The sequence below is a fragment of the Solea solea genome, chromosome 12 (genome assembly GCF_958295425.1).
Source record: "Solea solea chromosome 12, fSolSol10.1, whole genome shotgun sequence".
Taxonomy (NCBI): Eukaryota; Metazoa; Chordata; class Actinopteri; order Pleuronectiformes; family Soleidae; genus Solea; species Solea solea.
Genome location: NC_081145.1, coordinates 13,054,461 through 13,069,597, shown reverse-complemented (window position 1 = coordinate 13,069,597; position 15,137 = coordinate 13,054,461). Strand labels below are relative to the sequence as shown.

The 15,137-nt window shown below is 38.5% G+C and overlaps 1 protein-coding gene across 1 annotated transcript in view; it reads left to right on the top strand.

The window, feature by feature from the left end:
* Window positions 1-4,570: 4,570 nt before the first annotated feature.
* LOC131469996 (mucin-2-like) overlaps window positions 4,571-15,137 on the top strand; it is a 47,626-nt gene continuing 37,059 nt past the window's right edge. The window contains exons 1-25 of the mRNA XM_058645478.1: window positions 4,571-4,646; window positions 4,749-5,004; window positions 5,109-5,223; window positions 5,581-5,671; window positions 5,754-5,887; window positions 5,988-6,201; window positions 6,415-6,540; window positions 6,622-6,736; window positions 6,826-6,967; window positions 7,082-7,195; window positions 7,288-7,360; window positions 7,470-7,607; window positions 8,053-8,217; window positions 8,991-9,085; window positions 9,176-9,302; window positions 9,424-9,679; window positions 9,838-9,991; window positions 10,203-10,354; window positions 10,473-10,611; window positions 11,040-11,150; window positions 11,280-11,459; window positions 11,643-11,879; window positions 11,963-12,119; window positions 12,368-12,496; window positions 14,391-14,962. Of these exons, the coding sequence (XP_058501461.1) occupies window positions 4,571-4,646; window positions 4,749-5,004; window positions 5,109-5,223; window positions 5,581-5,671; window positions 5,754-5,887; window positions 5,988-6,201; window positions 6,415-6,540; window positions 6,622-6,736; window positions 6,826-6,967; window positions 7,082-7,195; window positions 7,288-7,360; window positions 7,470-7,607; window positions 8,053-8,217; window positions 8,991-9,085; window positions 9,176-9,302; window positions 9,424-9,679; window positions 9,838-9,991; window positions 10,203-10,354; window positions 10,473-10,611; window positions 11,040-11,150; window positions 11,280-11,459; window positions 11,643-11,879; window positions 11,963-12,119; window positions 12,368-12,496; window positions 14,391-14,962 (4,068 nt within the window). The remainder of the gene's footprint in view (window positions 4,647-4,748; window positions 5,005-5,108; window positions 5,224-5,580; window positions 5,672-5,753; window positions 5,888-5,987; window positions 6,202-6,414; window positions 6,541-6,621; window positions 6,737-6,825; window positions 6,968-7,081; window positions 7,196-7,287; window positions 7,361-7,469; window positions 7,608-8,052; window positions 8,218-8,990; window positions 9,086-9,175; window positions 9,303-9,423; window positions 9,680-9,837; window positions 9,992-10,202; window positions 10,355-10,472; window positions 10,612-11,039; window positions 11,151-11,279; window positions 11,460-11,642; window positions 11,880-11,962; window positions 12,120-12,367; window positions 12,497-14,390; window positions 14,963-15,137) is intronic.

Genomic DNA, 15,137 nt, shown 5'->3' with positions numbered 1-15,137 from the left:
TTACAGCTGTACCATCAACACCTGATTACAGACATTACAGAGAAACCCTCGAGTGAAAAGCAAGAACCAGCTCATCAGAAACAACACAAAAACCTCATTACTGCAAATGAACCTGAATCCACTGTCTAGTTGTCACTAGTTTTGTTTACCTAGTTAAACACCTACACTACAGTATATGACACCCTTTTTTGTAACTAGTGACACTTGAAAAATGTGTTCGCAAAAAGGTCACACAAGTTACCCCAGTGACCCAAGAAACAATGTAAATATTTAAGATTTTTCTGATGTCACCTGTGATTTAGTTTCAAAAAGCCCAAACTAGATAAGGAAACCGTATACCTTATCAGGGATATGCTCCAAATATTAACCAACATGAGAATCAGAATAAAGTTTATTGCTTGTAGATATTAACAAACATGGCATTTTCTTTGGTATTTTGGTGCAGAACAAAAACAGTAACAAGAAAACAGAATAAAGGTTAAAAAAGCAGAAAGGAAAATAAATTACTTTACAAGTGTAACCCACATGGTTAAATAAACCCATTTTTGGAAGACATACCGTGGTATGACTTTTTTTTCACATTTTGGACGACACACCAAAGTAGTGGTTACCATGCCTCACCACAAGGTGGCGCACCAGCCCTTTAGCCACTGTCAAGTGTATGCCCTCTCTGACCCAATAGCTAACTCGAGAGACCCCAGTAGTGATTGACCTGATTAAACATCTGAAAGAAAAACAACTAAGAGTTTGAAACCCATGATTTATCACACCAAAGCACTATCTCATAAGTCTTTCGCTTATTAGGAACGAGTCTTGTGTTTTATGTTGGATGAGGGGAGCCGTTTCGCCGTGTGAGCCCTCTAAGAGAACGCCGGTAAGCATGGCTGTTACATGCTAAGAGGCTAAACCTCGTTGTTGGCTTGTGATGTAGTTGTTGTGTGAAATGCCTTTCACTTTCACTTAAACCAGTCGGAGCTACATGAATGTGTCCTACGGTTTGAACCCACCGTGGTACTCTCTGTATCACTATGAACAGTGTAAACCTACTCTGAAAAGATCGCTAGCTAAGTTAGCACGATATTAACGCTAATAGCGAGTGGCGCTACTGCTACGTTAGCGCAGGCATTCACTGTAAAATGTAACGTGAGCGCTAACAGCGTGGCTAAGTATGCTAACCTGCCACTACTGTAGGTAAATCAGAGCGAGAAACAACATACGATGCATATTTGTGTTGATACGATGCCTGGTTGTAATAGTTATTGTTCTTTGATAACTGAGGTACAGTATGTGTTGTATTGCACTGAAGCTGTTGAAATATTAATTTATGGTTTAAAAAAGTTAAAATATAAGTAGTGCTTTATGAAGGTTTATAAATGGATTTATGTTGAAATATAAGTTCATGAAGGATAATTATCTTGGTTAAAATCGGTCGCAGCTGGTGAGTTTTTCTTTTTGGGGGGGATGTGCAATCGGCAAGTCAGTTTTTCACAGACTGTGGTTATATAGCCCAGTGGTGATATGCAGTATCACTACTGGGACACGCCAAAACACCATTCTAATGCCTGATACCATTATTTAAAAAGATTCACTTAAATGTAAATACAAATACACAACAAATATTTTTTTAATATAATGTTGTTGTGTATTTTCAGGCATTTGAATTTTGCCCATCTCTACATGCAAGCTTCTCTATCACTCTTGTTTGCATAGCATTGTCCATATGTATCCTTGTCTGTGTTTTTTTGCTCTTTCAGAGAAATCTTTTAAGCCTGTAATACCTGGCTGAATCCAGGTTTGTTCAGTGTCTGGCATCTGAAAGAGGAGGCAGGGAAAACAAAACATGGCACTGGTCTGAGGGCAACCAGTTAGCCAGTCCTTCTTCTCATACCAGCTCCCAGAGAAAGAACAAGTGTAATTCCTTCCCTCTGTCTTTCGTTTGCTGCTTTATGGCAACCTTCGGCTGATCGGGTCAGAGTTCTATAAGCCGAAGCTTTTCTTCTATGAAATGGCTTATTTTGCAGCAAGGGAAAGGTGTTTTTCTGCACTATGTGTAGATTGGTTTATTTGCTGGATTATAGATTGATTCAGATTCTGAACCTGTGGATGTTCAGTGGCAAGCCAGGAAGGACGATCGATTGGACGGAACAGTGCATGGTGTGGCCAGCCATGGGATCCACTCCGGAGAACCCCAGACATCGTCTCATTCCGCTTAGTAACACAAATAAGGAAATAATACACAGAAATCTACACAAATCTACCTGGCTAGTCATAGGAAAAGAAGAGGAAAGAAGGGACCATTTTACTACAATAATTATTTGTGTGTGACAATAAATTGTCAAAGTTTAACTGTATGTCCTGTTATTTGAATATTTCAGGGGTCCATCTCTCCGAGCCTAGGAAAAGTGTAGGTGTCAGTAGTGTGTTTTTTCCAGTCAGGCTAAGGGCGCTACACAAGAATTGGCAAAATGGAGGGACATTGCACTCACACACATTGGAAATTATACTAGTGTTGTTTAACAATATCATGTCATGTATTACAACATAACGCTTCCTTGGAGACAGAACTTTTGTTGAGGTAATTAGGTGATTACGTGTTGCCTACTGTCCTGGATGAATCAGCACTGACATTTGCTGTTGTACATGAGTGACTATACACTCTCTTCATCATACAGCTGTCTTCCACTGGGAGTGGTCCATAGCCTTATTTGCACTTGGAGGTGCTGCAGTTGAATTCAAGACCATGCTGAACCTCACGTCATACAGAATGGGTCTCCAGGATATAACCAAAGATAAGACAAATGAGTAAACAACTCCTGTAAATGATAAAGATGGCGAGATCAACTCACCAGCTGGAGTAATTGATAACCTCTTACACTGTATAACTGCTTTGTTTCCTCTTGCACCAATGTCAACTTTCACTGTGATGGTATGAGACTTCAGGTACAGAGGAATCCTTTATTTGACCAGGTAAAGACTTGTTCAGTTTCAATTAAAGTCACAACAATGATACAAACAAATTCAACTATCACACGCTGAAAATAAACATGAACATGCAGTAAAAATAATAAAATAAGGTAAAGTATTAAACACAAACTGTAATATGACATCAGTCTGAATGGAACTTTTTTCTTTGTTCTTAAAAGCTTTTTTTCCTAGTTCTGCTCTGACTTTGAAGACTGACATTTGACATTTCAGACCCAGAAGAGTTTTGTAGACAAAAGTCATCCAGTCATTAAATCTGCAATGTTGGCCTCATATTGTCACCTGCATATGATTTTTCCTTGTTCCAAAAAAACCACAAATGAAACCTCATTCTCCTAAAATCTTAACTTTTTAAAACCTAATGGGACAAAGATTTAAACCTCATTGTCATTCTTAATATTGGACAATTAAAGTTTCACATTACTTAATGTCTTCTTCATAATGAAACTATATTTCCTTTTCCAGTTAAGTCAATGGTTAATGATTACATTTTAATTTCTGAAACTGTTCAAAGATTATTTAATCTTTTTAAATGGTCCTGTTGTGTATCCTTCAATATGAAAACTAATAGATTATAATTACTTATGCCACAGAGGTTTATTTATTTTGAGTGTTTTCTCTGGTTGAGTTTAAACATTTTAGTGATTAATGCCACATTCTATTTCCCTAACAAACGACCATGTTAAATGATTTTACAGGGTGGAGTGGCTCAGTGGCTTCATGGTCGCAAGTTCAACTCCACCCCTGGCAGGTTGTACTCAATTCCCTCGTAAATTGCTTTGGATAAAAGCGTCTGCTAAATGACATGTAATGATATTTGTGTAATTCCAACAATCCCTCTTTTCTGAACAAAATGATTGACAGTTAGTGTACCAATTTACTTAACAGTGTCTCAAAATCTAAGCTTGTAGATCATTAAAATTATTGATTAGTGATGAATTATTGAATGCAATTTTATAAATAACTTTTTAAGTTACAGATTTTCAGGTCAGGTTTTTTTTTATATGCAAACGACACATTGTCATAAAATGTACAACCTGTTAAAATGTGTTAGGGACATATGCAGACAATTTCGGGGCATAAATCTGAACAGTGGCATCGGAAAAAAAATATTGTGAACAGCCTCAATTATTTTGCCATGTTTTACTATGTCAAAATAAATCTTATTCCCATAAAAATATTGTTGAGTTTTTTTCTATGTATTTTGTTACAGTTTTACAACAATATTGTTATTCTGATTATTAAATAATCGGAAATGTGTCACGTCATTACATCCTCAACAGCTGATATTTTGGAGCACACCAGCCTTTTTTTTTTTTTAATTGATGCCTGATTATGTAGAAACTGCAATTGAAGTGCAGACATATTTGTTTTAATTGAGAGATAAGGAGGGTGTAGAGGGGATTATACTGGGTGAGTAAAAGGCGTTGGACATTGTTTCAGTACATATTTGTCCTAGCAATAAAACTTCAGTTTGTACTAAGATAGAAGGTGGGAGGAATGAAAAAAAATGCCATCTCAATATAAAGAGATGCTCAGAGCAGTTTTGAATGTAACCTGCTTTGGCAAAAGCAGCACACTCGCGAGAATGAGGTGGAGATGTGTGTGGTTGAGTTTCCTTGCTTTGTCTGTCGATATCGTCACAAATGTACAAGCCAGGCTGGGTGAGATACTTTTCTCTATGGTTTGGTTATTTTACTTAATTAAGTATTCTGGGAACGTACTCTGAATGTACTGTTTTCTACTTGTACATTTTTTTTCCTCAGTTCGCAACCATGTCAGCAGCATCTGCAGCACATGGGGCAGAAACCACTTCAAGACATTTGACGGTGACATGTACGAGTTCCCCACCATGTGTGAATACAACCTGGTCTCTGACTGCCACGATTCCTTCCAGGAGTTCTCTGTGCACATGAGGAGGAAAGAGACTGATGGGAACCCGACAGTCAGTTATGTGGTGGTTACTATCAGTGACCTCTCATTCCACATCAGCAAGAGTGTGGTCACTGTCAATGCTCAGCTGTAAAAAAAGTAAAAAGCCAGAGTATGTAACTTATAAGAGAAGCTCTGCTCTTTTTTTCTGACATTTGTTCATAATAATAAAAATTGCATGCCCTTGTTCCCAGTGTTGAAATGCCATACTACAACGCAGGAGTACAAGTGGAAAAAAATGCGGTGTACATCAAACTCCAGTCAAAAGTTGGCATCAACGTCATGTGGAATGGTGACGATGCAGTCATGGTAATAACTTAAAATACAATTCTTCGGATATATTTTAAATTGTTGTTCATTCAAGGGACATCAAAGCTCTTGTGATATGATGCACTGACAGCTCTGTACAATTCATAGAAAATTGACCCAAAACAAAGAGATTAAGAGAATAATTGCAGTGATAGTCTTTGTCACTTACTCTTAACAGGTAAGAATAAGCCTCTTGGCTAATAACTAATTCTAATTAATAAAATAAATTGACTTGGCACCTGAAAATAAGCAATAGTAGTGTATTCAGCTCTCCTTATGAAACAATAATGATTCACTGGTGTTTGCGTTCCAGTATTTTACGCTCAAATAATCTCTCTTTGTGTTGCTCTGACGTAGGTGGAACTGGATCATGACTACGCTAATCGAACTTGTGGACTTTGTGGAGACTTCAACGGTGTTTTGCTCCACAATGAGTTCATACATCATGGTATGAGGTTGCCGTTCACTTTGTGTACATTTTTATATATAATGTTCCTTGTGTATGACACAGAGAATATATTTAAATGCAGGTCGCAAAATAAGCCCATTTGAGTTTGGCAACAGACACAGGGTCCATCGTCCAAATGATGATTGTGAGAATCCCAGTGAAGAGGAAGATGAAGCACTGGCTGCTGAACAATTGTCAGATTCATGCACCCAGTTTGTGAGTTTATGATCCACTACCCTTTTTCACTGGTGAAATGCAGTGATGTGTGTTTTCAACAGAATAACTTTTTTTTTTTCTATCTCTTCCCTTTCTATAGCAACCCTTTTGTACGCAGATGTTGAGTTCAGGGTCTTGGAGCTCCTGCACCAGTCTAATTGACCCTGAACCTTACATCCAGGCCTGTGTGCAGGACATGTGTGGCTGCAACGTCACAAATGACTTCTGTGTCTGCAGCACGCTGTCCGAGTTCTCTCGACTATGTTCCCATGCAGGAGGGCAGCCTCCTAACTGGAGGTCGCCTCACTTCTGCGGTAATATATGCTTTCTCCTCTTTGTTTAATACAGAGAGAGCAACAAGAGCAAATAATTTAAACTGTTTGATAAAAAGTACTGTAATTGTTTTGACCATTTTATGTTGCTTTAAAGTTGAGATTATATGTTTACATCTATGTAGCTAAAGAAACATAAATGAAAGTAAAACAAACACATAAAAATCTAATTTCTATTGTCCCATGTCTTCACAGATAAACAGTGTCCATTCAACATGGTCTACCAAGAGAGTGGTTCTCCTTGCATGGACACTTGCTCATATCGGGACACAAGTTCACTGTGTGAGGACCACAAAATGGACGGCTGCTTCTGTCCTCCTGGTTAGTGCACTTTACGTGCTTCTTACTGCACAGCACAATGCTTCGCTCATTCTTTAAACATTAATAAACTGTCTGCTGCAGGAACTGTGTTTGATGATATCTCTGAGAGAGGGTGCATCAGTCAGTCTGAATGTCAGTGCAAAGACGACAAAATCTATAACTCCGGTGAGGTTAACCGCCAGGGCCAAACTGAATGGTAAGTCACGTGTTGAACTGTGTAAAAATAATGCACCACTTGCGATGTGTTAGTGTTTTTTCTATCTAAAATTCCTTGGGTTATTTCAGTACATGTGTGATGGGAAGCTGGTCTTGTAAGAAACAGCTTGAAATGCCTGCTACATGTGCAGTCGAGGAGGGTTCACATGTAACGACCTTTGATGGGAAAACCTTCACCTTCCATGGAGAATGTCACTACACTCTAGCCAAGGTGCAAAGCAAGGTGAGTCACTTATTGTCTTGTATAATTCAATTGGAGAATTTTCTTTATCCACAGATGTAGAATGATTTTTAAAATGATGATAATCATTTTTGTATATTTCAGGATGACAAAAGTCCAAAATTTACCATCCTGGTCCAGCTGATACCTTGTGTAAACCAGGAGTACGACACGTGTCTTAAAACTCTCAAGCTTTTGCTGAACAATGACAAACACAATGTGAGTAGAATCCTGTCAGTAAAGAAGACTGTAGTCATGCACAAGCTCACACTAATATCTGCAACACTCAATCGATCAATTCTGTTTTTTAGGTATTAACGTTCACTTCAGATGGAAAAGTGAAGCAAAACTCACAGATAATGAGTTTGCCATATCAGGTACAAGGTGAGTGACACAATAAAATCTCTGAATAGAACATTGTATTATCTTTAATTATTTATACCTTATTTGAAGTGGCAAACAAGTTCACTGTTTACTATTCCTTAATTCAAAGGTGTCCTCTACATATTTCGTGCCTCATCCTTCCACATCTTGCTCCAGACCAGTTTTGGGTTGCAAATTCAGATTCAGCATGTGCCAATGATGCAAGTCTATGTCAGCCTGGAGCACAGCTACAGGGCAAAGACACAAGGTCAGTTTTACATTTGTCATAACATCATTACTGGAATACATTTAGACATAGGCATTACACATCCGATAATGATGACAGCAATGCTAATTTAAGAATAATATTTGTCATATGCAGCCCTGAAAAAAATACAACCAACAGATTGAACTGAAATAAACCAGTTTTGTGAGACTCTACTGTCCACAGTGAACCATGAAACACTCGTAGTGTCCCAAGACATTCAACTTAATTCATGTGTTAGAGTAACAATTGACAACTTTCCCCCATAGAGATTCCAAAAAGACACCAATTTTGATCAACTCCATGATGATTTTTTTTTTTTTTTTACCTCTCACTCCATTTTGAGAGGCTGTCGCAAGAAAATATGTTCACTGAACACTGACACTGAATCGCCTGTTTATGGCAGCTTAAAATCTAATCAAAGTCTAATGTGTTTGTTTTCCTTCAGGTTTGTGTGGGAACTACAACATGGTCCTGGCTGACGACATGAAGACACCTCAGGGAATTGTGGAGGGAACAGCAGTAACTTTTAGCAACTCGTGGAAGGCTAACCACATGTGTCAAGACAGGACGGAAAGGCTTGATGACCCCTGTTCTCTTAGTGTGGAGAATGGTAAACAAGTGCTTTTTTTTTTGCATGTGTTGCTGACAGCAAAATACTTCAGTTATAATCTGTGTTTTATAGGATTAAACACTGTACTTGACGGACCTAGAGAGTTTTCTCAGTGACATGAGGATCTTTTAGGTGTCTGACAGTAAATGAAAGGGAAACTATTACAGAATCTAATCTAACAATCTAACACTTTCCCACCGGCCAGCACCAACGTGGTTCCTACTCGGGCTCTAGTTCTGTTCCAAACCATTGTGCTCTAAACCAACCAGCATGTGTTCGCACCAATTAAGTGGAACCAAAGCTCCTCTGTATTATGTCATTAACAGTGGGCAGGAAAGTAAATGTGACTGTGTGCAAGCTTGCCTTCTGCTAATTCTCCTGGAATTCAGGAGGGATGCTCAAATCACCACCAAACATGCTGTCACTACATTGTTGTTTCCTTTGCCATTGCCAGGAAAAAGCAAGTATTGGGAACCAACTTAGCTTCCAAATTGATTTATTTTCACTGGTTGATTCAGAATTTGGTTTGGGAAGTGAAGCTGTGCCAGGGCCACACTGGTTTGAAAGATGACCCTGCTCTGCTTGTGATGTTAGGCTATTTGTCCATGAATAAACTCCCCCTGACTAAACATGTTCATGAGGACAATGAGGAGGTTAACTGCAGCACCAGAAAGGAAGTCAGCCAATAGATGACTTTAAAATAAATGGACAGTCTATAACTCACATAATTGTATACACTGGAAATTTAAGAGTCACCTTTTGCTCATTCTCAGAGAAGTATGCCCAGCACTGGTGTGCTTTGCTGCTAAAGACAAACACTACATTTGCACAGTGTCATTCAGTGGTGGATCCTGAGCTGTATCACAAGGTATGGTAAAAATCTGTCTTTTATTTAATAAGGCTGTGATGGGACAGAAGCTCTGTATGATTTTTTTTTTTTTTTATCTCTCCTCTGCAGAGGTGCACCTATGCAAGCTGTAACTGTGAGAAGAGCGAGGCCTGCCTGTGTGCTGTCTTGTCATCTTATGCACGGGCATGTGCATCAAAGGGAGTGTTTTTGACAGACTGGAGAGACAATGTGTGTGGTAAGTATTTCTTTAATTATGTTAAGTGAGGTGATGCTTTCTGCGGATACATTAATATTTACCTTTTCCTTTGATAGTCTTCAACTAATTATTAAACGTTTCTCACATTCTGCACAAACAGATAAATACATGAGGAACTGCCCGATGTCTCAGACCTTCTCTTACAAACATCAGAGATGCCAGTTGACTTGCAGATCTCTGAGCTCAAAGCAGCAGAGCTGCATCACTGACTTCTTGCCTGTGGATGGCTTCTCCTGCTCTGAGGGTCTCTATCTGAATGAAAATGACATATGTGTCCCCATGGCCAAGTGTCCATGCTACTATAATGAAGTGCAAATCAAGCCTGGGAAGTCCATCAACATCAAAGATGAGCACTGGTGAGTCTGTTGTCCCCTATTTAGTGACATTTAACATCAAATGAATTATCCTACACTCAAGTTGATTTAGTGCCGCTGTAAAGAATGTAGCAAATAAATAAATGGCACTTTTAAAGTACTTTTGTGTTGCATCCTGTGTCTCTGGTGTCTTTTTCTAGTGTTTGTTCAAATGGAGTGCTTCGTTGTAATTCTTGGAGAGCCCGTTCAGTGTGCCCTTTTCCAAAAGTTTTCATCGACTGTTCCACTCCTGGCATAGCAGAGCGTGGAGTCCAGTGTGCTCGAACTTGTTTAAATCTGGACAACGATGATTGTGTGAGCTGTTTTTATTAAGTTGTTAGTCCCGAAACTAAGATATCATGTATATATTCTGGAGTTTAAGGGTGGAATACTAAATATGTAATTCACATTGTGCAGTTACACTATAGTTTATGAAGTTTGAAGACAGCTTTGGACAACTTTTTCCCATAGTATTATTAAAATGTTCTCTCTTTTTTTAACCACTGTGGTGTTTCTATCTTCCCAGGACTCCACAGAGTGTGAATCTGGCTGTTATTGTCCCAGTGGCCTCATTGATGATGGAAAAGGTTTCTGTGTAAAAGAAAGCCAATGTCCTTGTCAACATAATGGGCGTCTATATGCACCAGGAACACAAATTCCGAACCAGTGTAACACTTGGTAAGACAATGTTTTTAATTAGTTATGATAAACGAATATTGTCTTATTTGTTTGTGTGTTTCTCTTCCTTTAAATACTCAAAACCTGTATTACATTTAACCATTTCTCATACATCTAGCACCTGCAGAAGTGGAAGGTGGGAGTGTACAGAGAAAAAATGTCCAGGAACATGCATTATTTATGGAAGTGGTCACTACAAGACATTTGATCAGCGAATGTATGCCTTTAATGGACAATGCGAATATGTTGCTGTCAAGGTAAACATCAACCACATGTTTGAAATCTCCTCATCACCTCATTCACTACCCCATATAGTGGACAGTTAGTAGCTTTAAACTCAGGATTCATTTTCATTTGACACCATCACTGTCATCTATGAGATGCAGCACACTGTAGAGATACTGTATAAGATTGCACACTCGTGAATCTTAAATGTAGTGCACTATATAGGAAAAAAGTATAGCCATAACTTCTGTAAAGACAACCTTTGTCATAAAAATTCACATATATTTAATGCAACAATGCAATGATCTTATTCTCCTGAGTACGTCCATCTTACAACTCTTTGTAGCTTTTCTTTAATAACCTTGAACCTTGCAAAACAAAGTAAAGGTCAAGGTAAGGTTTGGTTTGGTTTGATCAGTAGTCACTGTACTTAAGAAATGCAAAATGTCTCTCTTTTAAGAACAAATGTGGCAATAAAACGGTACAGGAGAACTTTGGAGTTATCACAGAAAATGCACCATGTGGAACTACAGGCACCACATGCTCCAAAATCGTCAGAGTCCTACTTGGGGTAAGATCACACAACAGTGCCTTTGATGTGGCCTTGCTTGACGTTTTGAAAACAACTCAATAACTAAGTTCTGTATCAAACTGCAGTTTTTGTGAAATGAAAGCAAATTAAATCTCCCATTATCTACAGCGAATGGAAATTAAACTGTCAAAGGGGAAACATGAAGAGCAGGACTTGGGACATGGCCCTCAGATTCAATACAGAATAAGTAAAGTTGGCTTATATCTGGTGATAGAATCTGCCATTGGTCTGACAGTGATGTGGGATCGCAAAACAACTGTTCGCATCCTCCTGGAACCACAGCACAGTGTGAGTCACAGTGTGAAATCAACTAGTCTTACTGAAAATGACAGTGGAACAACAGTGGTATTGCTATACTCTAGCAATTCTCTGATAGTAGTTGCGGCATAATATTCACTTACAAATGAATATTGTAATATGAAAAGTCATGGATTACCATAATATTGTCCCTATGTCATTTGCATTTCATAGGGAGAGGTATGTGGCCTGTGTGGAGATTTTGATGGTGATGGCCACGACTTCATCACTCAGAACCAGATGGTAGTGAGCAGTCCTGTAAAATTTGCAAACAGCTGGAAAGTGTCCAGTGGCTGCAGAGATATGAGAATGAATGTCAATCCTTGTGAAGCTGAACCAAAACGGTATTTGTGGGCAAAAATGACGTGCAGCATTATAACTGGGGAGACTTTCAAAGAGTGCCACAATAAGGTAAAAATAGAGTTGCTTCAAATCACTATGGAGATTTCCATTGCTGGATACCCTTAACACATCAATGTTCATTTACTGAGCAGGTAGAGCCCCATCCATTTTATGACAACTGCGTGACAGACGCATGTGCCTGTGACACTGGAGGAGACTGTGAGTGTTTTTGTACAGCAGTTGCAGCTTATGCTCAAGCTTGTAATGACGCTGGTGTCTGTGTTTCATGGAGGACTCCAAAAATCTGTCGTAAGTAAACAATAATTGTGAGCTTAAGTCACTAAACTGATTTCTATGTCTTTTCTGGGATTTGTAATTTAGAAAAAATTATATGGCTCAGGCCCACAAGTTACAGAATAGTCTGTGAGCATGTATTTAACTTATTTGATGGAGTTCAGGTTTGCATTCTAATTAAATAGGTCAATGTTATGTGGAGCAATATTCCCTTTCTTTACTCAAAATACATGACTAACTTCCCTTACATATTTTCTTCCTAGCTGTCTTTTGTGATTATTACAATGGTCCACAAGAATGCAAGTGGCACTATAACCCTTGTCATACAACCTGCTACAAGACCTGTTTAAATCCTCAAGGAAATTGTAGTGCCACTCTACCCCTCGTGGAAGGTAAGATGTTATTTTTGATTACTTGATTACTTTACAAACCTAATTTTCAGAAGGTCTGGCACCCTTCCGATTTTAGGCTGATTTGATGTGCCTATGTATAATGACAGTGACGTAACGAGGTTTGATTCACTTTCATGACAAAGAGTAGTACATACAGGTACAAGCCCCACTGAATAACAAACGGGACAATAAAATAAAAAGCAAGGCATGCACCATTCACACATAAAGCAATTCAAAGTGCTTTACAAAGGCAATTCGCAAATAACATTAAAACATTGGAATTAAAATACAATTGAAGCAATAAAAGTGTATAACTAGTGTATAGTTAATTTTTTAAAACAGTTGCCACTTTTGCAATATAGTTAGTTTTCATTTATTTATTTTGGACATAATGAAAATGCTCAGACAAGATTTTAATAGGATTTATTATTGTTACTAAATGATGTGAGCATGGTATTAATCTGACAGAACAATCTTTTCGAAGCCTGCTTCCAAATTTTGAAACAAAGCTAAACAAACTGCTCGACAGTTAGCAGGGTTTGGAGCAGACTTGTTCACCAGAAAAGGTTACTATGATACTATGATGGATCGGAACACCCACTTAAATGAGCCAGACTTATCGAAATAAGCAAGACTTTCCCTTAATCCTGCTTCTTGGAATACCCCCTGAGCAGTAATCCAATCTCTGCCCTCCAGGTAAACTGCTGCACAGGAAGGAAAACAGTAGGCCACATAAAACACTAAATACAGTCCAAGGGACAATCACATCTTAGTACATAAAAACCAAGGGCGAGAACTGCTACTGTGATGTACATAGCCACCTTGGCTCGTAAATACGTACAATCACTTTTGCGAAGGCCTCACTAGCTATCCAACCAGCTAAATAGATGTAAAAAAAAAAATTCAAAAAAACTCCACAGCAGAATTATGTACAGCAATTTAGCCAGCCTAAAATTGTTGTACAGGTAAGAGCAAGGGAACAATACTTCAAAATCACCACTAGATGGAAGTAATACTCTATAAACAAAGATGGCATTTTCAACAAATATATTGCACAGGCCACGACTGTCTAACACAGTCCACTGCTGCATCAAGAAATGCAACCTAAAACTGTTATGCAAAGCTGTCCAGGACTGTCTCAGGGCCCAAACTCATCTGAAATGGATTGAAAAACAGTTGAAACATGCTATGTTGTCAGATAATTCCACATTTCAACTTGTTTTTGGAAGTGATCTGCATATGTGAGGGTGCCACTGATGCATTTGCTTCTATTAGAATTTTGCAGAAACATATACTCCTCTCGTATGTTTTCCCCATGTGTGCATGGGTTTTCTCCAGGTTCTCCAGTTTCCTCTGTCCAAAAATTGGGTATCAGGCAAATTGGACACTAAATGTGTCCAATTTGCCTACTGACTATAGGTGTACGTTTGAGAGTGGAGTTAGTTGTCTCTATGTGGCCCTGTGATGGAATGGCAACCTGTCCAGGGTGTACCCCTTTTGCCCTATGTCAGCTGGGAATATTAATGAATGAATTAATGAATGTTCTAACTAACAGGACCTATTTTACCAGAAGCTCTGTGGCTATTTAAGCTGAACAATGCCAGGTTTCATTCTGCAATACATACAACAGTGTTGCTTCATAGATGTTCATTATTATAAGTTTAAATTGGTTTAACAAATAGAATTAGGTGTGTCTTTCTTTCTGCTTGCTTGTTAATATACATTCAAGTGAATTAATAAATTACATTCATATTTTATTTTTCATTATATTTTTAGACTGACTACTTTGCATTTCGGGTTTGTATTTGACAAAGTAACAAAATAATTAAAAAGAATATGTGGCCACTTTCAGTGCTTAAGGTTTTAAATACATATTGCCTTTTTGGTTTCATAGGCTGCTATCCTGTATGCCCTGAAGATAGACCCATATTTGATGAAGATAAGGAGATATGTGTGGACGAATGCTCCGGTTGCTTTTATAATGGAACCAGATATAAGGAAAATGAGGTTGTTTACAATGTGACTGACAACTTGGGGATGTGCTACTATGCAATCTGCATAAATACAACTGTGATACATGAAAATAAAACCTGCACTGCTTCAACTGTTCAACCACCAACATTGACAACAATTTTGACCACTGAATTGCTTACCACACAAACTGTACCGCTCATTACAACTGAAGTGACAACCACATTATTTTCAACTCCACAAACTCAACCTTCCACAACGGTTTCTACAAAAGCAACAACAACCTTGACAACGTTTGAAACTGAAATTACGGAATCCCCAGTTCCATCTACATCACCAAGAACTGAATCTGTTGTCACTGCTACCACTCCACTTCAGACTCTTACTTCAACTCTACAGCCAACAACCACAAAAGAGTCTACACCATTCCCAATCACAACTTTTACAACAACTGCACAGCCAACTTCAACCACAACCCCTTCCACCAAGTTTCCTACTTCAACTCAAGGGCCAACAACCACAACGGAATCTACATCCCTTCCACCCACACCTACTACAGCAACTGCACAGCCAACTACAACAGCAACATCCACAACACCTCACAGTGAGCCTCCAACTTCAACTCTGCAGCCAACAACCAGTACAGAATCGACATCCATTCCAACTACAC